The sequence below is a fragment of the Bombyx mori genome, chromosome 26 (assembly GCF_030269925.1).
Source record: "Bombyx mori chromosome 26, ASM3026992v2".
Taxonomy (NCBI): domain Eukaryota; kingdom Metazoa; phylum Arthropoda; class Insecta; order Lepidoptera; family Bombycidae; genus Bombyx; species Bombyx mori.
The window spans coordinates 531,760-558,538 of record NC_085132.1 but is presented as its reverse complement, the minus strand read 5'-3'; the positions used below and the strand labels follow the sequence as shown (position 1 = coordinate 558,538).

General features: G+C 41.2%; 3 protein-coding genes across 5 annotated transcripts in view; 2 read left to right on the top strand and 1 right to left on the bottom strand.

The window, feature by feature from the left end:
- The first annotated feature begins 921 nt into the window (after nucleotides 1–921).
- Nucleotides 922–22,659, top strand: LOC101744532 (uncharacterized). Of its 2 annotated transcripts, none has more exons than XM_038020705.2 (17): nucleotides 922–3,125; nucleotides 3,884–4,086; nucleotides 10,446–10,725; nucleotides 11,096–11,209; nucleotides 11,475–11,652; nucleotides 12,240–12,369; nucleotides 13,285–13,465; nucleotides 13,979–14,114; nucleotides 14,342–14,433; nucleotides 14,800–15,339; nucleotides 16,779–16,966; nucleotides 18,160–18,316; nucleotides 18,963–19,067; nucleotides 19,613–19,831; nucleotides 20,647–20,784; nucleotides 21,124–21,299; nucleotides 21,951–22,659. In XM_038020705.2, exons 1-17 carry the CDS (start codon nucleotides 1,073–1,075, stop codon nucleotides 22,608–22,610), a joined length of 5,550 nt encoding a protein of 1,849 aa, XP_037876633.1. In that variant the 5' UTR covers nucleotides 922–1,072; the 3' UTR covers nucleotides 22,611–22,659. The 2 variants fall into 2 exon arrangements, with proteins under 2 accessions (XP_037876633.1, XP_037876631.1); XM_038020703.2 differs by having other exon boundaries at nucleotides 21,100–21,299.
- LOC119630645 (uncharacterized) lies at nucleotides 6,649–8,671 on the top strand. Of its 2 annotated transcripts, none has more exons than XM_038020709.2 (2): nucleotides 6,649–6,907; nucleotides 8,012–8,671. In XM_038020709.2, the coding sequence occupies exon 2, from the start codon at nucleotides 8,019–8,021 to the stop codon at nucleotides 8,448–8,450; it is 432 nt and encodes a 143-aa protein (XP_037876637.1). In that variant the 5' UTR covers nucleotides 6,649–6,907; nucleotides 8,012–8,018; the 3' UTR covers nucleotides 8,451–8,671. The 2 variants fall into 2 exon arrangements, with proteins under 2 accessions (XP_037876637.1, XP_062532254.1); XM_062676270.1 differs by having other exon boundaries at nucleotides 6,876–7,024; nucleotides 7,341–8,671.
- LOC101745160 (nuclear hormone receptor HR96) overlaps nucleotides 22,652–26,779 on the bottom strand; it is a 15,684-nt gene continuing 11,556 nt past the window's right edge. Inside the window, exon 8 of the mRNA XM_004932950.5 lies at nucleotides 22,652–26,342. Within this exon, the coding sequence (XP_004933007.1) occupies nucleotides 26,136–26,342 (207 nt within the window). The 3' untranslated portion in view covers nucleotides 22,652–26,135. The remainder of the gene's footprint in view (nucleotides 26,343–26,779) is intronic.

Below are 26,779 nucleotides of genomic sequence, written 5' to 3'. Positions count from 1 at the left end.
TAAAATTTTTCGTTTAACTGTATGATATATATATGTAAAGAATAACATAATATTGCGTATAGATTTAAATTACATATCGAGGCTTGAAAGGCAAACATGACTAAGCGACAATGCGTGAACTTTACAGTAGACTAATAATAATTTAAAGTTGAAATACCTGAAAAAAAATCTATTTTAACAAATCTAACTGTAGGATTAAAATTATTATAATAGACCTAGAATATTTTTTTTGCGCATCGAGTATGGTTATTGCCTATCATTTATGTACAAAGCAGTTATTGTCGCTTAGTCACGTTTGCCTTTCAAGCGTCGATATACTTTAGATACTTTTTAGCGGGAACGCGAGCAGCGAAATTGTGTTTATTGTTTTATTTTATTAATTTAGGGTTTCTTTAGGCTTATACCTGTAAAAATAGTGTCTTTTTCATCGTTTACCCTCTTTGAAAGTCCAAAAGTGTGATAAAGTAATAAGTAGTCGGAAGTCGCTTAACGGGTTCTAAAAAGTTCACTGAAGTCTCAATTAATTCATTACCATTCAACACCATTTTATTTAGCTTTTATTTCCCCTCCCATCCCATCTCGTTTCATTTATTTTCATTTCAATTGATTACAGGCTGAAGTTATATGAATAAAATCGCATCTTTTCAAAGAGGCTAGTAAATACACGTGTTTTTTTCTAACTAATTGCTGGTAGCCTACAGGGCTATTCCAACAATGCGCGGACGGGACAAGTTTAATAAATTCACCATCTATTTACTATGAACTTTCATTGATTAAAAATAGGCTTTTTTCCTATATTATTTAATAGTTTTTGACTTATTTCGCTACCATATTTGATAACTGACTTTTTTGTGCATAGATCGCCTTTTTAACATTATCTCTGATTGTCTGTAAATGCGCCAAATTTGAATATTGAATAAAATATCGATCAACGAAAAGCTGTTGCCAAGGAAATTCGTAAACAAGAAAAAAGTACATTTTCGACATAGAAATTGCTAGCAGCTATAAAGTGAATTTTCTATGATAGAAGTCCTAACTGATAAAGTTATTACAGTGTGTTTTTTATTTTAAAATGACTAATAAAGACGAAAAATTTAATGATCCATCTTATTTAGAGTTAAAACGTAAAGAGCTGGAAGTATTCTTTCAAGATCTCAAATTGCCCAAAGAGGTAATAGAAAAAGCTATTCAAAATGAATTAAAGCCATTAATACTTGAGGACCGACCATACATTGCAGCTTCCGCTCTAGGTGAAGTAAAATCAGAATACGATGTGATGACCGGTCAACCTTTTACCAAATTTGAAGAATGTAATAGACCATTAACATCAGAAGAAATAAAAGAATTATTAAAAGATAGCCAGGTAATAGCCGAAAAATCTAAACAAATTCAAATCATGATAGATAGAGAGAAACGCAGTGAAATAGTTGTTCCAATAGAAGAAATAAAACTGCCTGGTTATGAAGATATGAGAAAGGAAATTGACAGTGCTTCTAGTAGTTCGGAAGTTAATAAAATTAACTATAAAAATATGGCTTCTTTATTGCATTCCGTTAATGCATATGAAGTTAAATGTTTGAAGGCTACTATTAATCCGAAAAGTGAAAAAAATAAAGAGAATTCAGAATCTGACTCTGATGAAAAAGATTTGGAAGCCATTGAGAAAGTCGTCAGTCAATATTCTGAAAAGTCTTACGAGACTAGATATCAAGAGACAAAAGATATGCTATTAAAATTAGCAGACAGATACGAAGATCCCAACGCAGACCAAAGTGATGCAATATTTACTCCGGATATAAAGAATGCTAAAATTCTAAAAGAATCTTCAGTACAACTTGTAAAAGGTCAAAAAAGACGCTCGGCCTTTGAAGAGGTCAAGGAGAGTTACTCAATCAATGCAGCCATGAATATATCTTTGACCGATAATCCAGTTAAACCTAACCTGAGTGGAGAAGTAAAGAAAGTGACTGCTAATAAAATAGAGGAAGAAAATATTAGTTACGAAGAAGTATTCCCCAAAACTTTTGAAGCTAAACTTAAAGATACTGAAAAAGCTTTACGCGATATTAATTCTGTGTTAAATAACGCTTCGGTAACTGAAAATTCTTTACGAAATTCACCGAACACAAACGAAATTCAATCTAAGTCGGAAAGAGAAAATACATCACAGAAGTTTGATGAAAATATGGAACAAACCTTACAAACAGCTTTAGAGGACATATTCCAAATCGACAAACAAAATCGAGAGAACAAGGATATGGAATTCAAGGAAATGAAGAGCTTAGCGCGAAATATTGTCGAAGGTGCCGAAAATCTGAGCACGTTGATACGTGAAGATATCACAAACAAATTGAACAGTATGAACGAACTGCTAAACGATGTGAATGAAGCTTTAGAGAATTCTAGGAAATCTAACATTGCCTATCAAAAAATTAAAGAAGAGGGTGATATTTTGAAGAGACGACGAGAAGTTTCAATTGTACCCAGAGAAAACATAAATGTACCAGAAGTAGTAAGTCCAACGGTTTCATCTGCTGACATAGACGATATTAACTCAGCTATTTGTAATTTAAACGCAGAGATAAACCACCACGAGGATAGAATAAACAAATGCAAAGAATCTTACGAAATCAGGAATGAGGAATGCAAAACGTTTATCAAAGAGGTTGATGATATTATGATTAAATCTCGTCAAATTTTACATCCGCTCCAAAATGACGTAACAATAAAAGAAGAAAAAGATATTAAAGAGACAAAGAAAGAACAAGCGTTCAGAAAAACAAGTTCGGATGAGATGAAAGAGAATAACGCAGAAGACCATGCCCGTAAAGAACTGTGCAAGAATGAGAAAAATAAGAATTTGGCTGAATTAGAAAATAAGGAATTGGAAAGGAACAATAGAATTAACGATTTGTTATACGAGATTAAAGATAAAATGAAAGATAACAAAGAAGTATTGAGATTAGCTAATAATTTGTTAAGAAGAGAGGAAACCAGGAAGAGTCCTTTAGTTGGGGGTAAAGTGAGAGAGCTGCCAGCATTTGAAATGGATGAGGAGGCTCAGGGAGACCACAAAAGGGAAACTAATATAAGTGTCTGCCCTCCAGATAAGAACGAATTTAACGGTTTTTATTACATCTCTATTATTTTAATATCGCTTAAAATGGTGTAGCGAGACATCTCGATTAATATTGTTGACAAATATTATATTTCTATCGGTGGGAGCTGACTATTTAATTATGACTTTCAGTCGTGAGATTGAGGTTTCAACTAATAAATTACATTGTCATACCTTCCAAATTGGAACGAATAAGTGTTTCTGATCGATAAATAGATAAATTCGTGAGATATAGGCAGGATGAAAATTAGACAACGGGTTTCTGCTGTATAGTGTGCAAACATTTGTCTTTTAGTGTTTTAAATTTTACACATTGGGCATGGCCATGTTACGGCAGGCACGGCCTGCTTGCGCCTCTGGTATCCATGAGTAAATAGCGTTGGCTTCCCACCTTCAGATGGGCTTAAGGTCGTTTACCTCCGTTGGCATGGTAGCGCGGAATATGACTTAGGATGAGTAGGTATTCACGCCGCTTTTAGCTCCCGTAAAGTAGCTATGCGATTTTGTTTGCAGGGTGGAATAATCGTTTTACAGCCTCTTGTCTGAAAGTGGATAGCGGAATTTACATTGTCAAGTCTATGAGTACTGGTGACCACTTGAAACCAGATGGGCCGTGGGCTATTCTAACTGTCTAGTGTAAAAAAATGCTAATTGCCTCAGAAAGCAGGCTAATTAGCTAAACTTTCATAAAACAAAACGTATTTATGTGTAGTTCTACATTAAGCAAGTACTTTAGTCACGTTTCGGTTTTTCTTTACCTATCAGATAAGCAAGATCTCGAAAAAGAGAAGACTGCGGCGGAGAATGCGAAAGCGAAGCAGCGAGAGTTCCAGCAAAAGATTGAGAAGGAGATGGAGGAAATGAACAAAGGCCCGAGAATGACGAAGGAGTTTATAAGAAACCATTGCAAGCAGCACAAGCTGTATTGTACGCCGTATCTTAACGATATTCTGTATTTGCATTTCAAGGTAAGTCGGCTTGTAGAATTGGCGATGCTATTGACTGCTTCCTTACCATTCATTATATACGAATCTAATAATTACATTTGCATGTATGTTTTTATAATATTTAACTAGGTCTTCGTAGTCGGATTAAAAGGTCATGGCCTTATCTAGAATGCGCATTTGCTTAAATCGGTATATAATACAACAAGTATGACTTTACTAGCTGAAAAAGATCGGCGACCCTGCGGAGTATTGTGTCGATGTCGGGTGTTATTTTGGGGGACTGTTGCGGTGTGGTAAATGAGCGTGGACTGTTTTTATTGTTTTTGATATATTTATCTGTCCTTATATGACAAATTAAAGACTGTAAACAAAGAAATATAAAATCGCTGCTTCGCTCTTAGCGACTGGATTTGAAAGTGGAAAAGTGTCATGGCGGACGTCTGACACATTTTTTACAATGACGTTCAGAAATTGAACAGGGACCAAATAACCTTAATTTTTTTTTTGCTTAGATTGATGGACAAGCTCACAGCCCACTTGGTGTTAAGTGGTTACTGGAGCCCATAGACATCTACAATGTAAATGCCGCCATCCACCATGAGATATGAGTTACAGGGTCTCAGAATAGTTACAGCGGCTGCCCCACCCTTCAAACCGAAACGCATTACTGCTGAAATAGGCAGGGTGGTGGTACCTACCCGTGCGGACTCACAAAAAGTCCTACCAGTAATTACGCAAATTATAATTTCTAAGTAGGAGTCGTATGATTTGACTACCTAATCAGTTTACGAATGAGTTCCGTCAAAGGGATTATAAAGTTTTATAGTTTCTTGTTTAAACGCGTAGTTGAGTGGCATAATATAATAATAATGTAATCTCTAATCTAATCGATTGTTAATAATTTTATATTGTTCATACATCGTAGTGTCATTGTGGTGTATCTGAGAAACTTTAGTGTTTTTAAAGTATTTGCTATTCCGATGGCCGATAGTACCTATATGGGAATTCAACTACAACTAACTGCGGACTTATGTTTTAACAAAACAAATTATCGAAATTCGACCATAATCATTTTTTCTTATTTTAACTGATGTTTCGAAAATAAACCAGACTATTTAAAAAAACAGAAATGAAAGCTTAATTATAAAAAAGAAAGATATTTTCTCTTTTTTCAAAATAAATGAGCTCTGTAAATAATAAATATACCTACTCGGTTTCCAATTTTTTTTATTGACAGCTATAATAGCTGAAAAAAAAGAAGAAATAGGAAATTGGTTCCAAAAGATAGAATTATACTATACTTAACCTTGTTTTTTGTTTTTGCCTATTTATGTATAGGTTAACTGGTTATAGAACTTGTAATTATCTGTAAGTTTATCTGATTTCCTGAGAAATAAAACAATAAATTATCATTTAACAAAATAAGAAGGGATATCGTTTCTAATTAGTTTATTGAAGGAGCTATAGATTAATATTTGGTTGCTCTGTTTGATTAGGCATTGATATAAAATTGGCTTTTGATGTGTTTGTACATCTTTTTATTGCTTAGACAGGTGAACGAGCTCACAGCCCACCCTATATTAAGTGGCTACAGGAGTTCTTAGACGCAACAGCGTGAATGCCGTCATCCACCTCGGGACATGGGTGTAAATCTCAATTGTATAGCATATGCTTCGCGGTAGAAGAATGTTATTCAATCTCTACAATCTCGTTTTTGTAGATTTGCCGTCGGAGCTCCGTGGTTCGTGAGGAACATCGACTTACACGACGACCTGGACCTCGAGTCGATCCGAAAACACATGAAGTCAGCGTCGGAACGTTACTTCGAAAAGGCTATGCGTCATGATAATCGCTTTATCGTTGCCGCAGCTGACTACTTCTTGAATCCTGATCACGCAAGAGCCAGTTATCGTCGACGCGCCAGACACGTCCTTAGGGATCCATCAGATCCAATAACCTTTGCATTAGACGCCTTCAGCTCTAACACTAGGAGCAGGCTTAGGGACCCCGGTAACCGTGCTCGTCGAACTCGACAAAGAGGTCGACGTGCAACCTAACCCATGCATCAGCCCGCTGAGTTTCTCGCCGGATCTTCTCAGCGGGTCGTGATTCCGATCCGGTAGTAGATTCATTCGCGAAGCAATTACTCTTGAGCTGTTAGGTCTCCTTCGGAGGCGCTCGGGTAGCTGTTAGCAAATCCCACCCCTCCTGGCTGAGCCTTTGCTCGCCCACCTGTCCTGGTGAAACTGGAAAGGCTCCGGGCCACCAGTAATCCTTCAATCATAAAAAAGAAACTTCGTAGTGCCTCAATCGATAAATAAAAGACCTAAACTTTTGTATAACATAAACTTAAAACAAACAAAAGGAATCCGTTCGACTTCCGATTTTCATATTTATCTACCTTTTAAACCTTCTCTGGATTTCTACAAATAATTCAAGACCAAAATTAGCCAAATCGGTCAAGCCGTTCTCGAGTTTTAGCGAGACTAACGAACAGCAATTCATTTTTATATATAAAGATATAGATTTAACACGAGTGGAACCGCGAAATACGGAGTTTTCATATTTATCTACCTTTTGTATCTTCTCTGGACTTCCACAAATAATTCAAGACCAAAATTAGCCAAATCGATCCAGCCGTTCTCGAGTTTTAGCCAGGCTAACGAACAGCAATTCATTTTTATATATAAAGATTTAACACGAGTGGAACCGCGAAATACGGAGTTTTAAATAGAGATATATTTTCCTATTGCCCAATAACGGATTAGCGCTTCGTATATAACGATGTGTCGTGTTGATGATAGTGGAATTTGTGCTTCAATTCGATATTCGTTTAGACAAGGTGAGTTTGTGAATTTGTTTTTTAATGAAATTATAACAAAAATCATCCCTAAATTGTCTAAAATGATTGCTATGTTCAAAGATGAAAAAAAAAAAAACTTAATTAGATTGAAACATAGTATATTTTTTTTAATTTTATTTTAAGTATAATAAATATTTTACTAACAATGACGCCACGTTAACTGGTCCCGTGATAAGTTCGTAAAGAACTTGTGTTACAGGTACCAGATATCGGAAATAAATATAAGATTTTTATTATATACATACATATATTTAATATACATCCATAACCCTGGAAAAGACATATATATTTATCATACAAAGATCTTCCCTTGGCGGGATTCGAACCCGCGACCCCCTAGTGTAGTGACCATGTCACTTACCACTACACCAGACGGACGTAAATGTTTGCTGTGGGCATCCGCTGAAATCAGTTCGCCGCGCGTTTGTAATAAGTGGTTAATGAAATTCACAGACATGACAACATGACTATCATCCGCTACCCCACTGAGTTTCTCGCCGGATCTTCTCAGTGGGTCGCGTTTCCGATCCGGTGGTAGATTCTGCTCTCGCTAAGGTTCGTGTTAGCAACAGTGTCAGGTTTGAGCCCCGCGAGCTCACCTACTAATCCGGTGACGCTGACATGGTCTCTCTACACAAAAAAAATCATCCTCTTTCAAATTTTATTGCTGCGCCTTGAGTGGATCGTAAAATCTATATGAGTAAATAGTTTTCGTTAAATATAAACCTACTTTTACAAATGGTGTCCACGTAATGATTATGCAAGATTGATCGATTTGTCTACACACAAAAGGTTTTTTTATATTATATTGCTTAATTGGGTAGACGAGAGCTCACGGTTCATCTGGTGTTACGGGGTCACCAGCGCCTATAGACATCAGCTACATGGATGCCGCCAATCACCATGAAAAAATGAGTTTTAAGTCTCAGTTTAACTGTACAACGGCTGCCCCATCCTTTAAACTGAAATGGTACCTACCCTTGCAGGCTCACAAATGCTCATGTCGCAGTTTCATTACCTAAGTATTTGGTAATACTAGATTGTGCAAAATTATAAAATTAAATGTGTTTTTTTTATTTTCAGCCAAAAAATGAAAACTATCATTGCCTTTTCTGCCATTCTTGCCGTTGCGGTGGCATTACCGGCGCCGCCCCTAGTGCAACTCGTTGTCAACGTCAACGCGCCCGCACTGGCCCCAGTCGACGTGCCTACCCCAGTGGACCCTATTCCTACCCCTGTTGACCCCATTCCCATCCCAGTCGATCCCATCCCTACTCCAGTTGAGCCGGCCCCCAAACCCGAACCGGTTATTTTACCAGAACCGGTTCTCCCAGGCGTCATCGCTCCTGAGCCCGTGATCCTGCCGGAGCCTACGCTACCCGGTGTCGTGGTACCAGAGCCCGTGATCCTGCCGGAGCCTACGCTACCCGGCGTCGTGCTACCAGAGCCCGTGATCTTGCCCGAACCAGTCTTCCCTATTATCCCTGAGCCGGCTGTGGTTCTTCCCGAAGAGTTGAACTGAATCTGAAGAGTTTACTTTGATCGAATATTATTGTTTGTTTGAATTTTAATACTAAGTAATAGATATAACTAACATAATAACACTAAAATGGGAATACAAACAAGATCCATTGACAATAAGTTCCGGTCCTTCCCCGGTCTAGTATCACCTGAAAGGAGCTTCTGCGTATGTTAGTAGGCTTAACAATATTCATCGACCCTGAATAAATTTGTCGTAACAAACACGTTTTTTATTTCACTTTCCAATTTCGAGCACGTTGTAGATATGTACAGGGACGTCTTAAACTAGGATGGGGCCCTTGGGCACACAAGAATTTGAGGCCCTTTTGGAAAGTAAAAAAAGGCAATTATAATAACATTTTTTTACTGAGTATGACCATTTATTATAGGTAATCAAATACAGTACGATATAATATATTATCATTAATGATATTAGAATGCTGCTGGTTTTTTGGTTACGATTTCGATAACGGTTTCTTTCGGGATTTCTGTTGAGCAAAATCTTCTATTATAGGCATAGTATATGCCTTGTAAATACCTTCTGATTACTGATTTGTGAAAAAAGTGTAATGTGCCCGACAAAAATGTTTTGAGAATAAGCGTGTGAGAGAAATTGTCGGTCTTTCGGAGCCCCCTGAGAATGGGGGCCCTGGGCACGGGCCCCGTGTGCCCTTATGCTAAAGACGGTATTGGATATGTAGGTCTTTCGTGTGGTTTGTTGTTTAACTGAGCATATACGATAATTATTATTATCATATTATCAAGAGAATAAGAAATTACACGAGAGACTTTAAGAATTATTGTTTGATGTTATAATAAGATATGAAACAACTGACTAACACGGACAAAGCAGTGTGAATTGCTTGTCATAACAGGTTCATACTTTATGGACCCGTAATAAATAACGAAGAGTGACGGACGACACTCGCGTCTTATGAGAGCACCAATAATCCAAATAAAATTTTAGAGTAATTTTAGTTACAAAGAACTTGAAATTTTGATACTAGATTGGATTGAAAGGTAAATTTGTGTCTATATTAACAATAAGACGTAAACGATTGTTTTTATGCAAGCGTACTATTTTATTACCTGTGTCCGTTTCATCAGAGATTTCGTTATGGGAAGCTAATTATTCGTAATATACTAGTAACTAAGCATTTTAGTTCATTAGGCGAGGTTCGCCAGATTTTCATCTAAACAGAACTGGAAAGGTTTTTTTAGGTTTGTTAATGAAGACTTAAAACAAAGAATATGAATTCAAATAAAATGCAATACATGTACATGTACAAATGTGTGTATTTATCGGCTTGTTCCTATGATCGGTTCGGATCTATATCGGTATGATCGGCTTGGATCTATATCCTAAATTAATATACCTATTTGGATCCATGACTCATTTATCTGTTACTTGCTCAACATCCCACTGGTTGAGGCGGGACACGGAAAAAGTTTCACTACTGCCCGTCTGTTTAACATCAATCTGCCTTGAGTATAGCCCGCATGGCCCCCAGATCAGCATCGTTTCAATTTTCCACATTCGATGGCTCCCCTCTTGCTGTTCAGTCATTCCGTCAACGCTGAGGGTCGTCACTACTTTCATTTTTTTGCTTAGATTTGTGGACGAGGTTACAGCCCACCTGGTGTTAAGTGGTTTCTGGAGCCCATAGACATCTACAACATAAATGCCGCCACCCACCTTGAGATATGAGTTCTAAGATCTCTAGTTACAATAGCTGCCCCGCCTTTCATATCGAGACGCATTACTGCTTCATGGCAGAAATAGGCAGAGCGGTGGTACCTACCCGTGCGGACTCAAAAGAGGTCCTACCACCAGTAATTACCCAAATTATAATTAGGATATTTTCATGTGCCATGAAAACGGGGCCCATTCATTAACGAGACCAAAATAAGTACAACTTCGGTCGCCATATGCATTCTGAGCAATTGGATTGTGCAGTTTAAAATGATCAGTGAAAACATTCCTAAAAATTTCCAGGGTTTTTCGAAGATTGAAAATTTGGAAGAGTACACGGGTTTGAAGTGTATATTTCTCGAAAACAATGGGATCGAGAGGATTGAAGGATTAGATACGTTATCTGAATTGAAATGTCTATATCTACATTACAACGTCGTGAGGAAAATTGAGAATCTCACTGGATGCCCTAAGCTGGACACTCTGAACTTGGATCATAATTTTATACGGACGATTGAGAATTTGGATGCAGTGCCTGATCTTCATACGCTTAGCATTGCACACAATATGCTGACAACAGTTGGTAAGGGCTGGTGATTTTAATTAGAATACGTATAGACAACTAATCTGCTTAAATTCACCCTCCTCTGCTTCTCTTGCTTCTCTTCCGACGGAGACTCTTAGTGTCATTAGACTTCACTTTTAACATTGTATTTCAAACGTGGATTGTATTTCTGTGCTAGTTTCGATAAAAAAATTATTCTGATCGATTATTTAAAGTTTAAGATTGCCTTAAACACACCGCATCAAAGAGTAGGTGTTGGTCGAATCGGTCAGATAGCCCTCCCAACACAAGTCGAGTTGAGCGAAAGACGAATACTGTCCCATCGAATTCCAGCCAGCGCCAAGTTCGAGGTTGATAACCACCTTTGATCTCATGTTTTTAATTACAGATGACCTAGAACACTTAAAATTATGCAAGAACCTGTCAGTCCTAGATTTGTCTTACAATCGTCTCGAAGATCCCTTAATTGTGGATGTGCTATCTGATATGATTTTGCTAAAAGGTAAGTTTGAACCATATCTGAAAAACAAAACTTCGAATCTGTTAAAGGAAGGTTTGTATTGAATTCTTGCTGCTTAATTTTGACGGTGGCACAAAAGTCGCTTGCTGGATGAACTGGCACAAGGTGAGCTTTGGTACCACAATCTACCCGTCTGCACCAGTCTCTACTACTACTGGATAATCCCAGAAGTCTCGATTTAACGATTTGAAAATGTTACGTATAGCTGTGATATACTTGACTTTCAGTTGTCTATTATATTTAACAGTTTTGGTTTTGACTGGAAATCCGGTTGTGAAGAATATACCAGCTTACAGGAAAACCTTGACGCTTCGTTTGAAGGAATTATTAAACTTGGACAATAGGCCGGTGTTCCCCAGAGACAGAGCGTGTGCTGAAGCCTGGCAGCGTGGAGGAGTGCAGGAGGAGATTGCAGAGAGGAAACGGTATGTTCATTGCATGTCGTAGGAGAGAGTAAGAGAGAATTATTGTGTATGCTGTGCTTGATGCCCGACATCATCGTCATCATTAGCCTATTATAGTCAATTGTTGGACATGGGCCTTTCCCAAAGCCCGCCACGTGGCCCGATCCTGGGTCTCTCGTCCACTGCCCACTATGCTTCAGCTTGTTACTGGGTGTCCTCCACTATGTTAACTAGTCCGCGCTCTCCACTCTAGAACTCGTCTATCTCAACGGCTACCGGTCTGTGACAGATATGACCGGCCTATTGCCACTTCAGCTTGCTTATACTTTGAGCTATGTTATATTAGTTGGACCTTGGTTTTATAGCGAATGACTTCGGTCCGGATACAATGCCCCAGAGCAACATCGAGCATAGCTCGTTACACAGCATTCTGAACGACTCTAAGCTCTCGGACCAGTGGCGCAAGTGTCCACGTCTTGGCCCAAGTATCTTAAGGAAAATGGTTGGAAGCCTTTTACAAGCGATGGTTTTCATTTCGTAAGATTTCAAATTATGTATCTGTATTTACCACTGAAGGCTATTTTAATGTTTCTAACACCTTCGAACAGTTGGATAGCGAGAGACCAAGAGAAAGTCATGAAAAGTGTCAGATATCTGATCAATATGCGTGACCAGAAAAGAGCGGAGAGAGACGCCAGAGAACGAGAGGAGAGAGAGAAACTGGGACTTCCCCCGAAGGTATCGGTCACATTGTTTACAGACGCGAATGTCTTCCTTTGGGTGCGTTCCACTAAGCGTTCACAACGATCACGCTCACGACCGCAATTTTTCCCGTTCCACTTGCTTGTGAGCGTTACTGTCGTAAACTCAAGTGGAATGGATTTATAAAGTGTTTTGAGCGTGGAGGTAAATAATACAAACGGCGAGTTAATAAAAAGCTTTAAGAGGTTAGGTTATAATCTGTAAGCCTTGAAAATAAACTTATTTAATTATTGTTTAAATCGATTCATATTGTAAACATTTATAATTTAATCTTTTATATTTAATATTAGTGCTGTATTTAATTAATTTACGTTCAAATGTAATTAAAATGTCTTTTCGGCGGCTTTTTGGCACTTGGATATTTGCTAAGAGGTCGCAATAATGCTCCAGATAGTATCTCTTTTCGCATAAAATAACGTAAGCTTAACGGTCGCCATTTTTGATGCTTTGAATTTTGAAAACGCCGCTAATTTTCTCAACGATCACTCCGACTCACCTTTTTAGATGGGTCGTCGTGGGCTTCGCGTGAGCGTAAGTCATGACGTCATAAGTGACGTTTTCGCCGCGACCACAACGACCGCGGTCGTTATGTGGAACGACTAAAGGAGCATTTCGATCGTTGTGGGCGCTTAGTGGAACGCACCCTTTGTACTACAAGCTGTGCTGACGCTGTACTACAGCGCCGAGATGGTGGCGGAATGCTGTTTGATTGCTGATCTTCTCTTATAATGTGCTGACAAAGCTTTGAAAACAAATTAAGATGAAAGATTCGTAATAGGTAGAGTTAGTTTGTTAAATAAAAAAACCTTATTTATAGACTTTAGGCTAGTATGCTATTCCTTTCTTTACGCATATAGTAATGACTATACTAAGTGCTTGGTAAATTTTCAGGTAGAAGATAACCCTATTGGCCAATCAAACATTCAAGAGATCGGTTCGAACTCGGATGAGTCGAGTCCCGAGGTGGTGGTGACGAAGGGTGGCGTGGTGGTGGACATGCTGTCGGGGTCCGAGGCAGAAGGTTCTACGACCGAAGACAGTTCTGAGGAGTCTGGTGATGATGACAAATCTGGTGAGACTGGTTCTGAGACTAACGTCAATATAAGCTGTCGATTATGGAATTCACTGGTGGTAGGACCTCTTGGGAGTCCGCACGGGTAGGTACCACCACCCCGCCTGTTTCTGCCGTGAAGCAGTAATGCGTTTCGGTTCGAAGGGTGGGGTAGCCGTTGTAACTATACTGAGATCTTAGAACTTATATCTCGAGGTGAGTGGCGCATTTACGTTGTAGATGTCTATGGGCTCCAGTAACCACTTAACACCAGGTGGGCTGTGAGCTCGTCCATCCATATAAGCAATAAAAAAAAAAAGTCGCTGGTTGGAACTCGCGACTCGAATATAACTTGAATGTTTGTGTTTCACTTAAAAAAAAGTTTCTTTTACCGTCTTCGGGCACAGGGTAGTGGGCTGCTTGATGTTAAGCAGTCACTAGAAGATGATTGATGAAGATCTTTCCTTGACTCACTCCTAATGCAGGAAATTGATGCCAACTTTATTTAATTTGTTTTTATTATTTTTATTCTAGAGCCGGACACTAAAAAGATTGAATGGTCACAGCTGGACAAAGGCAGACGTCTGGTCCAGGAGATAGACGATCAACCCCCCGTGGAGTCCGGGGACCAGTGGAGTGGGTACACCGGACATGTGGAGCCGCGCCGCGGGTGAGTGGACCGGTGCAGAGCAGATGACCGCAGATTGATGAACTTCCTTGCTGATTGCAGGGGTCCCATAGATGTGACGATCAGCTTGTCGCCACCTTCACATATGGGCCCGGAGTGTGAAGTGGTGTAGTGAGACGACAGGCGTCCCGCGGCCGTCGGCGACAGCTTGTGTCGGCGCAGTCTCGTCATCAGACTGATCAGACGCTCTATAATTGTAATGTTTTTAGGGATTTTGCATCAGATTTCCAAGCTCTCAACAATTTACTGTACAATCAAGAACCGCACGTGGAAAGGAGAGGCGTTAGCAAGATTTTGGAAAGTAAATCGTTTTTTTTTAGTGTTTTTTTTTGTGTTATCCATAATAAATACGTCACTGGTAGTAGGACCTCTTGTGAGTCCGCGCGGGTAGGTACCACCACCCCGCCTATTTCTGCCGTGAAGCAGTAATGCGTTTCGGGGGGTTAGGGTGGGGCAGCCGCTGTAACTATACTTGAGACCTTAGAACTTATATCTCACGGTGGGTGGCGAATTTACGTTGTAGATGTATATGGGCTCCAGTAACCACTTAACACTAAGTGGGCTGTGAGCTCGTCCAACCATCTAAGCAAAAATCTCTAAGCAAAAAATTAATACAGCGATACTTACGTAACGAGTAAAATTTTTTTGTAAAATCTTTGTATTTTAGATGCAAAAAAGCACAAGGAACAAGATAGCAAAATTGATTATGAAAAAACGATTAGTAACACAATTCATGTGGAAAAGAAGCCTCTCATTGAGATTATTGAGGCTGGAGGGGAACTTTGTGGAAACGAAGTTTTAGAGAACGAGGACAAAGAACTCACTGATACGGAAAGCACAGAACAAAGTCCACGAAATTCTCGCCAAGAAACAAAGAGCGGAGCATCAATACCAGAAAATACAGTTCATCCGCGACCTCATGAAGATAATGCTAACAGCAATGAAGCTTCAATTACGAAGGAAGATCTAGGAAGCGAATGTACTGGCGATTGTTCTAGAACTACTATTTGCAGTCAAAATGATGAAAGCGACAAAATGATTAGAGAAGCAGATAAAGATATAATCAAGACCATGTCCACTATAACTATAAGAGAAATACCTTTGAACGATACTAAAGATGAAAGTAGAGATGAAGTTGAATGTAAAGATAAAGAAAATGGTGACAGAAGTGAGTTCAATAGAAGCTTAGGAGATCAAAAACCCGCCGGTGAGCAGTTAAATGTTGATACAATAGGCGTAGTGGCTGTTTTGTCTACCAGGTACTACCGCGCCGCTTCGTCCGCTATACAACAAAGTTGAGTTTCGTCCTCACGTCTCAAGGCGGGGAACACTTACTCTCGTTTAAGTGAACTAATTGTTATTATCACCTATTTTGAAGTCGTCGTGATCTAAAGGATAAGACGTCCGGTGCATTCGTATCTAGCGATGCACCGGTGTTCGAATCCCGCAAGCGAGTACCAATTTTTCTGATCAAATACGTACTTAACAAATGTTCACGATTGATTTCCACGGTAAAGGAATAACATCGTGTAAAAAAATCAAAACCCGTAAAATTATAATTTGCGTAATCACTGGTGGTAGGACCTCTTATGAGTCCGCACGGGTAAGTACCACCACCCCGCCTATTTCTGCCGTGAAGCAGTGATGCGTTTCTGCTTGAAGGGTGGGGCAGCCGTTGTAACTATACTGAGACCTTAGAACTTACATCTAATAAATAGTAAATATAAAGTAATAAAAACAAAAGATTAAAGCGCAAAGTGCATAATGGTAACTTGACGATCTGAAACTCAAGTAAAGGGTTATTTGAATAAAGAACGCTTTGAGTTTGAGTCACGAGCCCTGGACACGGGACCGGACCGGATCACGACCGGACCGCGACCGGAGCATGTAGGAGCGCATTTACGAATATTTAAACTTTTTAGTCAATTTGATGTACCGATTGTGACGGACGTCAATCTCGCAATTTCGTTAGATTCGAAATGTTTTAATGAATTACATGCTGTTTTTTGTAATATGGCCCGGTCACTATAACTTACTGCAAATAGTTAGTACTCGTATTGTCTCGCGATATTCTAAGTGATATGCGCTTTTGTATACGCAGCATGTTTTGAAGAAATCTTTTTTATGAAACGGCTTTTTGTCAAATAAAAAATGGGGTCTTTATCGAGCGAATGTAGTGTAGCGTTCGCCTGACGATCTCCAAGCTTTCGAAAAAGTGTAATAAGGCGATTAATATTTTATGTGCTTAGCATATTTTTTTAAAAGATAATCTTGCTGATTGTTTCTTGTGGTACAATTAATAAGAAACGCAGTGTGCCACGGCAATCACAGGTCTGATGTTGCTGCGGGATTCTCGCGGCTTATAGCAGTCGTAATTTTGATCGCGTTCATGCTTAAGGTTGAACCTGTTTCCACCACCTTCAATTATATTGGAACAATAGCCATGGGTCACGTTGGATGCAGGTGGCAACGGACCGGCTGCACTGGACATCAGTTGGAGAGGCCTATGTTCGACAGTGGACAGTGAACAGGCTGAGATGATGATGATGATGATAAATAGCCATCTTATAACTCGTAGAAGTAACCGTGACAGTACTACCGGGTGGCGTGGGCCAGCCCCCTCATCCATGTCATGTTATTCCTCAGTGCACAGCCAAGGGGAAGGAACCGCTTTAATTAATTACATGCAACGGATTAACAATGCCGATCGCGATGGTGACGATGAAGATCTGAAGCCGAGTGCTGAAGATTTGGAGATATTTGCTGAGTTAGAGAGAGAACAGGTGGAGAGACAGGCGAGGATTGATCGAGGAGAGCCCGCCGTGGATCCAATGGTAGGTGGTGGAGGTGTTATAAAAGCTGTTTACTTTTTTTTTTCTTATTCTTTTGATTGTTGTAAATGGGAGGGTGTCTTTATGGCTCAGCTAGTACTGATCGTCCATAAACGTTACAACGCGAATGCAAGCGTCTGCGTCGATAGCGAAATTCGAATTTTGAGTGTCATTACAATATCCGATATTCCGCTTTTTGAAAACAATAGACATGTGGATCTCTCTAGAAATAAATATTTCAATTATGCTTTAAACACGTGTGGCGGGTAGCCATCATACAACGCAAGATATTTGACAGATGCCTGAATCTCGCTTACGACATTTTCAAGATAAAGCGCATATATACAAGTTCCGAACAACAACATTGGGACCGTCGGTCTACCGAGCAATATCACCCGCTCGGTGGAAGATCTTCCCTTTGTCGTATATTGTTACAACTGGTGACCTACGACGGAACAATCGCAACCTACTGATTCATCATCAGCGCATCAAAAACTTCGGCTGCCACAATCCCCGCATTCTCGCAGATAAAAGCAAGTCATCGACAGTCGTCCCACAGCAAGCCAGCATCGCAGCCTCAACAGGACCATCGCAGCCGATTCACCGCGCTTCCTGGCCCTACGGCACGCACCTACACTGCCTCATCGCGTAGCATTCAAGCTCAGTCTCGACTCACCGCAGACTTCGAGCAGCACTGGCGACAATCACGCAGCATTCAAGCTCAGTTTCGACTCACCGCAAACTTCGAGCAGCACTGGCACTTGCAAGCTAATCTCAGCACGGACAACGATAACTAAAATGACACGACCTCCGGTCTCGGAGGGGAGTCACGTCGGGGTCACCAGTTTGGAGATATATACGACAAAGGGAAGATCTTCCACCGAGCGGGTGATATTTGCTCGGTAGACCGACGGTCCGAATGTTGTTGTTCGGAACTTGTATATATGCGCTTTATCTTGAAAATGTCGTAAGCGAGATTCAGGCATCTGTCAAATATCTTGCGTTGTATGATGGCTACCCGCCACACACGCTTCACATATTTTTAATGCCTTCATACACATACTGTGCATCTCTAGCGTTATCTGATAGATGGTCATTACCAATGCTCATAGATCTTTGACTAGTGGACCCATCCTGCGTCAGGGCGCAGGGTCAAAATGTAACTAAGCATTGAGATGAAAATAAATTTTCCGCAGAAGCTTTACGATAAGAAGGTCATGGAAGAGTTCTACAAGGACCAGGATCTAATACCGGCTCACGAGATCCGAGAGCGGGTGATGACCACGAGCTACAGTCGAGACAATGCCTTCGACAGGATCGCGCTCAGTCAGTTGACGGGAGGAGAGGTACCTGGTGAGTAGTGGAGGTACCTCATGACTGATTTAAAAGCTACAGTTCGTCCGCCAAGGGAGCGCGCGTCTGACGCCGCTCAGGCTGTCTTTAGTTTGTCTGCCGTGTTTTGTGTTCAATAAGGTACTGGATCTAACGCACTCTGCGGCCGGGCAAATTTATTTACGTGTAGATTGCCTTGCCATTGTAATATTACAAAAGCGAACTGTCGAAGCGACGTAAATTAGAAGAAACATCATGCCTTGCTTTTTTATTGCCTCAGTAGGCAGAGGAGCCACCCATGGACGTCAGCATACCAGGGGCAGCTGAATCTCCCGTTAGATCGGAAACGCGACCCACTGAGAAGATCCGGCGAGAAACTCGGTGGGCTGTGTCTATAGGTTAATTCGCTCGTCGAGCTTTTCATCGCAAGTGACGGGTTCCACGAGGACGGTGACCGGTGCTTGTAGTGCCTAAAAGCACCGATAATGGATCGGGAGGATCCGCAATGACGTGTGGATGTCAATCACCTAAAACTATGTGGACCGCTAACTCGTTCAGCAACTAGAAAAAGAAAGCTATTATTAATAAGTGCCTTGAACATGAGCTGTGTGTTCGGCGTCACTTCCAAGCACCGGTCGAGTGCGTGCAGAGTTATATGTTACTTTAGATAAAACCAAGATGACGTTAACCCGCGTCCCGGGCGCCGTGCTGCTGCACTACGGGCGCGGGCAGGTCGGCTACCAGATCGGCGAGGAGAAGTTCGAAGGTGGTTGTAAGTGTACTGTGAGCTTGTTCTTTTAGTAAAGCTTTTGAAGTCAGACGGTCAGAACACGACAATGTAGAACTATCCAAGGAATCCAATAACCCTTTGCATTAGACGCCTTTAGCTCTGACACTAGGACCAGGCTTGAGGACCCTGGTAATCGTACTCGTCGAACTTGACAAAGAGTTGCCTTACCTAACCTGCAACCTAACTTAAACATCAGCCCGTTGAGTTTCTCTTCTCAGCGGGTCGCGATTCCGGTCCGGTAGTAGATTCATTCGCGAAGCAGCTGCTCTTTAGTTGTTAGGTCTCCTTCGGAGGCGCTCGGGTAGCTGTTAGCACATCCCACTCGTCCTGGTTGAGCCCTTGCTCGCCGATTTGTCCTGGTAAAACTGGAAAGACGTCCGGGCCACCAGTAATATCTCAAGTATTAACAAAAAATAATGAAAAACACTGTTTTTTCAAAATTCCCCTTTTCCCTAAAGCTTTGATATCATTTGAGGTCAAGTTAAAATGGAGACTGGTGAAATAAAATATACATTACTCCTGTGCAGCTTCCGTCGGCGACCCTGACTCATCAGGCGGTGATAGCACTGATGAAGAAAAAAACTATAAAGCTGTTAAAATGAGACCGAAATCGGCGAAGAAAAACGATCCTCGAAATCTTGAAGATGCCGTCGACTGTAATGATGAAGAGTATAAAGAAGGTGGCTTCGATGATGATGAGACTGCTGATGGCAACTTACAGTCCGCCGATGAAACTCGGCAGGGAGGTAGGGATGAGTTTTGGAAGGGATTTCGTGTTTGTCTCCGGACGTAGGAATAGGTTTGGGTGCTCCGCGTGCGAGCGTCAACTGATGCTATTATTTCGGGACTCACCAAATTAAAGTCAATTTTTAAAAGTAAACCTTACCCTAAGTAAATTATCGCGAAATAAAAATGATACCGCTAGTTTAAAAGTTTCCATAATCACAGCAGTTCGTACATAGCGGTATGAGGCCTGACGGTCCCCCCGGGGCCGGGCGCCGCTGATGGCATTGCGACTGTCGCTACTGCACCGGTACCACCACGCCGTGGCTTCATTCAACTTTAGCGAGGAAGTTTCTCTTTCTTTACAATTTTGACTGTTTTGTCTTTGAAGGGAAACAGCTTTGTTACCAATTAAAACACTTTCATATTGACTAGTAGATGCACCACCTTCCTACTGCACTAAGGAAATGTCCTTCTTCAAACGAGGCTTGCGGAGACAATGGTAGGCAGCGACTTGGCACTGTCCCTGGCATTGCTGAAGTCCATGTAACCATTCACCATCAGGTGGGACATATTCTGGTCTGCCTTTATAGGTATATGCTCTTATGAGCAATAAATAAAAGGAATATGTTCTCTTTGATTTTCACAAGTCGTAGATATAATGAAAACGACTACGCTCTCGAAGTTGCTCGTGACTGCGGAACTGTAATCGTGAACAAGTCGAAAATATAACAATAATGATGTAATAATAATAAAAATGCAAGATTAAACCGTAAACTAGTTTGAATGATCTCAAATGACACCAAAGATCTCGTAAGATTTTAATGATTTCTTTCAGAGTCCAATGTGCATTATTCTAAAGAGACCCGCAGCTACGTCGGCGACGAAGATCTGTTGGAGCTGAAGCCGGAGGATGCGAAGAGATCCATCATCAACGCGATCAACTCTTACGAAGACGACAGGTTCCCCTCGCAAGGTATCAGCGCGTCCTGGGCACTGTCTCTTGTCCTCGGCTGCCACTCTGCCGATAGTAGAGCTGGTTGACTTTCCTCCTTAGCTTACTAACTACGAGAGCTGATGATGGGATTGATTATATTGGGGCTTAGCTTTGAAACGTCATGTCTGCCGGTAGACCAGGCCCTTTAGGGGCTCTGGATGTCTGATTAACGTCAAGTGAGCCTTGAACTGGTTGTCTACACAGAATAATTATGGGAGTAGGAGCAAAAAATCTCGGATTATTCTGATTATGTTGAAATATAGATATAAATATAGAATCTTGTGATTAATTCAGGTGTAAACTATTCAAATATGGCAGAGGATAGAGACATAGAGCAGTCGGTGGCCGCGCACATCCTAGAGCGCACCGTGCAACACGAGAGGGACGAGCTCTACCGTCGCTATGACGTCATCACGAGCCACGCCGGTAGAGTCGACAACACGACAAACTCTATCATAGAGCACATCTCCGAGTCGCTGCAAAATGAGATTAGCGTAAGGGTATTTTGATTTTAAGCTTTTTAGCATTTAAATGATTCGTAGAGTGAAGGGGAGAATGTTTCTGACGTATCGCTATCGGTAGAGATACATGTCATCCGTTCTCTAGGAGCGCTCTCTCAGTCCACCGCTAGTGCGTTGGCCGTAATTTTTTTTTTTGCTTGGATGGTTGGGCGGACTCATAGCCCACCTGGTGTTAAATGGTTACTGGAGCCCATAGACATCTACAACGTAAATGCGCCACCCACCTTGAGATAAGTTCTAAGGTCTTAAGTATAGTTACAACGGCTGCCCCACCCTTCAAACCGAAACGCATTACTGCTTCACGGCAGAAATAGGCAGGGTGGTGGTACCTACCCGCGTGGAATCACAATACGTTCTACCACCAGTAATTACGCAAATTATAAATTTTCGGGTTTGATTTTCGTTACACGATGTTATTCCTTCACCGTGGAAGTCAATCGTGAAAATTTGTTAAGTACGTATTTCATTAGAAAATATTGGTACCCGCTTGAGATTCGAACACCGGTGCATCGCTCAACACGAATGCACCGGACGTCTTATCCTTTAGGCCACGACGACTTCATTTTAAGGTTCGATGTAAGGTTGGGTGCAATGGAGTTTAAGGTTTATTTTCTCGACCATCAGCTGCCAGAAGTGTCACTCTTGATAGAGGCGCACATGGAGGCGGCGGAGCAGCGGTGGCGCGGCGGGGAGCTGCTCTACGTGGCCGCCAGCCCGCCCGGCTCCGACGCCGACGACACGCTCGTGGCCACCGACGTGTCCTTCGAAGACACCCTCACAGATATCGGAGCGTCTGATGCTAACGGCGCGGGAGGTGTCGCCGAAGCCGGTGGAAGGAATCTAGCTGACGGTTTTGGTGCTACGGTTGAAGTTCCAGAATTTCAACTTGAAGATGCACAAGGAAACGTGATTTTGAATGACGCACGAGTCACAAGGGACTCTCCTCACCAGGACGCTCCGCGTCAGGACTCTCCCCACCAGGACGCGCCACGTCAGGACTCTCCCCACAAGGACGCGCCGGGTCAGGACTCTCCCCACCAGGACGCGTCACGTCAGGACTCTTCCCTCCAGGACCCGACGCGTCAGGACTGTGCCCGTCAGGTCTCTCCCCGCCAGGATGCGACACGTCAGGATTCGCCAGGCAATGGTCTGCCAGCTGCGCGAGTTCACGGACAAGCGAGGTCTGTTGTGGACGACGAAGTTTTCGAAGATTGCGAAGATTTTAAAGTAGATGTTAATTATTCTATAGAAATGAAGCTGGCGTTGGGTCTGCGCGGCGACTAGCGCCTGCTGTTTGTTTGTTGTCAAAATAAAACTATTCAAAGTAACAAAACTATATCTTCACTTTATTTTTAATACATTATTGCACCTATTTATATCACTTTTACAAAATATATAACTTATTTATTGAATAAAAAAATATTTCTTTTACGTTTCAACAATTACAAATAATATTTAAACTTACATAATATGTACAACGTAGACAATAGTTTAGGTCGGAATATACTTATCGAACTACTTATCGGATAGAAGTGATGCTTCTCTGAGTACAACAATACTCACACAAGTACTTTATGTACCTTAGATTAGGGGGAATTGGGACTAGGGGTAGAATAGGTACAAATCTGTGTTGTCACAATGCTTTTGTGAGATTTGAATTTGTTGAATTGAAAATAACTTTTATTTAGTGTTTAAGAATATATAGTTTAATTTAGTTATCAGAGTTTTGGAACTGAAAGATATTGAAAAGTTAATTACCTAAAGGTAAGTACCTACCTAACAACTAAACAGTGCCACCCCTATCCAAAAACTATTGCCCCCATACGTGACCCGATTCACTCCAAAAGTCAAGGTGGATCAGGTCAAGCTACTTTTTTTTAATCTTCGTGTATATTTTTCAATGAACTATATATAATAATGCATCGTATATGACAATTTAAACATCCGGAACCGTTTTAATCTCTATTTTATTGGGTATTACCCAAAGAAAAACGGCTGAAAATTTGTGTTGGAATTGGAAAGCGTCATGATTCCCCCAATCTACTGTATACAGAGAGGTGTCGACGTCCGCAGCTCGGTGCGCGCGCTCACCGACTTGTTGCCCTCGGGCCACTGACGGTTACTGTTAAAGAGCATCTCACGGCAAATACATTTTTTATTTATTTGTTAGATTACTGGAGCCCATAGACATCTACAACGTAAATGAGCCACTCACCTTGAGATATATTAAGGTCTCAAGTATAGTTACAACGGCTGCCCCGCCCTTCAAACCGAAACGCATTACTACTTCACGGCAGAAATAGGCAGGATGGTGGTACCTACCCGCGCGGACTCACAAGAGGTCCTACCACCAGTAAAACACCAGTACAACTGTATGTAGGTGGCTTAGGATCTTGACCCAGAGGTCGGGTAGTCGATACCACCCTACGTTGTTTCTGATATCTTTCTCTTCTGTTTATCTTGTGACGAGCGGCGACCTCAGGACGAGGTCCATCACAAGGGGGGCTCCCGGGCCAGACGCGGGCTCACCCTGTCCAGTCGACCGCTGTTACCGTCTGGATTAATTATGGATGCGAACACTACGAGGGACATAGTAAACTGTACCGATATTGTTCCTAAAGCGTACCTGTATTAAGACAAAATCTTACTGTAATTACTGGTGTAGGACCTCTTGTGAGTCCGCATGGGTATATACTACCGCCCTGCCTATTTCTGCCGTGAAGCAGTAATGCTTTTCGGTTTGAAGGGTGGGGCAGCCGTTGTAACTATACTGAGACCTTAGAGCTTATATCTCAAGGTGGGTGGCGCATTTACGTTGTAGAAGTCTATGGGTTCCAGTAACCACTTAACACCAGGTGGGCTGTGAGCTCGTCCACCTATCTAAGCAATACGAAAAAAAAACAAGTTGTACTTATAATTATACTGCTGCTGGTGGCGGTGTCTGCGAGTCCAGCGTCCGGCGGTCAGGGCTCTAGAGTGAGGAACCATCTCGCGTTACGCGGAGAGTGACCGCTCCCTGTGCTTGTTGTTGTGGTGTCGTGCACACGCGGCCCAGGGACCACACCCAGCGGAACCTGTTGCTGTACGTCATGTACAGCACCACACTTGTACACGGGGAGCGGGTCAACTCAGCATAACAGCTTGTCGTTTGTAGTAGCTTCACTTTCGTATCGCATGGGTGGTTAGTATCTACTAGTCTCTACTGGTATCTACTAGTATCTACTAGTATCTACTAGTATCTACTAGTATCTACTAGTATCTACTAGTATCCACTAGTATCCAAAGTTCACAAACATCATTCCACATTAGATGTTCAATGGCAAACCCGTTTTTGTTTGCGGTAATGTTTCGAAAACGGATGTAGTTATACTATCGCGCGTTCTATTACTACCTATTTCTTATATTAAATCCTACGTTATCATGATAATTTCGAAATTATTAAAGATATGGTCGCGTAATTAATTTCCTTAAATTCTTTTAAAATCAATTGATTTCTCACTAATTTAGACAGTTCATACTGTGAGGCTGTTTTTATTTACTCCGCGCCGTGAGGGCCGCGCCGTGAGGGCCCCGCCGAGTCTGCGGGTACATTTACGACATAACCCTAACGTTTTATTTGAAATCTAATCCATTACATTTCAATACCTATTAGTATTAATCTCACGGGAATATGTACAGTTAATACTAAATCTATACATATAAATAAAATTGGTGTGTCTGTTTGTAATATTGAAATAACCGCTTTTTACTACATGCATATGAGTATATATACGGTACATACACCATAATAACATTTTTTACAATTTTTGTCTGTCTGTCTGTTTGTTCCGGCTAATCTCTGGAACGGCTGGACCGATTTTGATGAGACTTTCACTGATAGGTAGCTGGTGATATAAGGAGTAACTTAGGCTTACTTTTTTTAGACTAGCTTCGCCTGGCGGCGTCACCCGCGGTACGACAATAACCGCGGGTAACATCGCGAGACTCAGCTATCAATAATAAAATTTAATGTTTCCGAAGCGATGCGAGGGCGGGTCGTTAGTCATATATAAATGCTTTCATTGTTTCATGTCTTTCCCTACGTTTTCCGCTAGGGGCGCTGTTTCAATGTTCTAACTAAACAGTCTGACGCCGGTAGTACATACATATTTTACAAAAAACCGGTTAACTTATACAATTGGCTACAGCTAGTGATGTACTTGAGTCCGTGACCCACGCGGTGCACATTTAGAATTGATATTGGCATGGCAATGACGATGCCCGAGCGCTGTGTTACAAACGTACAATACTCTGATATTTTTTATATTTATTAATCACTTAACTAGTGTAATTAGTTCTTTGTCATAATTTTATTTCCTTCCATTTTCCATCAGGAATCAGCAAATTTCAGTGACGTCACACGTAATTCCCTGAGCGCGCACCGGGGGAGTATTTTAGTCATTTTGAATGGGACGTGTCACATATCTATATATATAAATGAATTGCTGTTCGTTAGTCTCGCTAAAACTCGAGAACGGCTGAACCGATTTGGCAAATTTTGGTCTTGAATTATTTGTGGAAGTCTAGAGAAGATTTAAAATGTAGACAAATATGTAAATTCTCTGAATTAAATCAGAATAACAATTTTGTTTTTCCTTTGACGTGTCCCCCGTCGGACGGATTCCTTTTGTTTGTTTTAAGTTTATTTTACACAAAAGTTTAGGTCTTTTATTTATCGATTGAGGCACTACGAAGTCTGCCGGGTCAGCTAGTGTTTAGTAAATACGGATAACTGTGGAGCACCTGGGGAGCTCACACGACGGAGCAAGGTCAGTCCCTCCCGCCGTGATGCTTGAGATCGAAGATTTCCATCAGCAGCGGTTCGAGAGGGTTAACGTCGAGGTACACGTCGGTTATCTCTTCGGCGAGCTTCCGAAGCTCGAGGACTTTCTGTATGAGCTTGAGGAAGGTTGACTTCGCCTCGCAGCCGGGGTACACGCTCTCCAGGTAGCGCCGCAGCAGATAGTAGTACGAGTTCTGGGGAAGACATTTTGTAAATACTAGTGCTCGCTCAGTCGTCCAAATTCGACCATAATTATTCATTTAAATTATAAGTTTGAATATTTTTATGGTTCTATTTTCAAAAACTTTATTTCTATAATCACAGATTTTGTCAACATCCACACTATAAATAAGTAATATTAATCTTTTTTTTAAAGGGATTTTGTGACCCGGTAACAAAGACCTTTAGGTCATGTCTTATTTTAACTTATATTCTTATTTTTATGAAAAATGATAATATGGAGTGAAATGAAATGAAGATGATTAATTTGTGACATTAATGAACTGGGATGAAATTATGAAATATAATCTCAGTTAAATGGTGATCATTTACTGAGATTTTTTCAGTGGACTTTTTGGAGGATCCCGAGAAGTTACATCCAGCGGCTTTATTTATTTTCCTACATTTGTGC

What these genes read in the sequence shown, in the direction of transcription:
- LOC119630645 (XM_038020709.2), top strand. Translation starts at nt 8,019, where the DNA reads ATGAAAACTATCATTGCCTTTTCTGCCATTCTTGCCGTTGCGGTGGCA.
- LOC101744532 (XM_038020703.2), top strand. Translation starts at nt 1,073, where the DNA reads ATGACTAATAAAGACGAAAAATTTAATGATCCATCTTATTTAGAGTTA. An exon ending in TGATATGATTTTGCTAAAAG is followed by an intron (nt 11,210 to 11,474) that starts GTAAGTTTGAAC and finishes TATATTTAACAG; the next exon opens with TTTTGGTTTTGACTGGAAAT. An exon ending in CGATGAAACTCGGCAGGGAG is followed by an intron (nt 19,832 to 20,646) that starts GTAGGGATGAGT and finishes GATTTCTTTCAG; the next exon opens with AGTCCAATGTGCATTATTCT.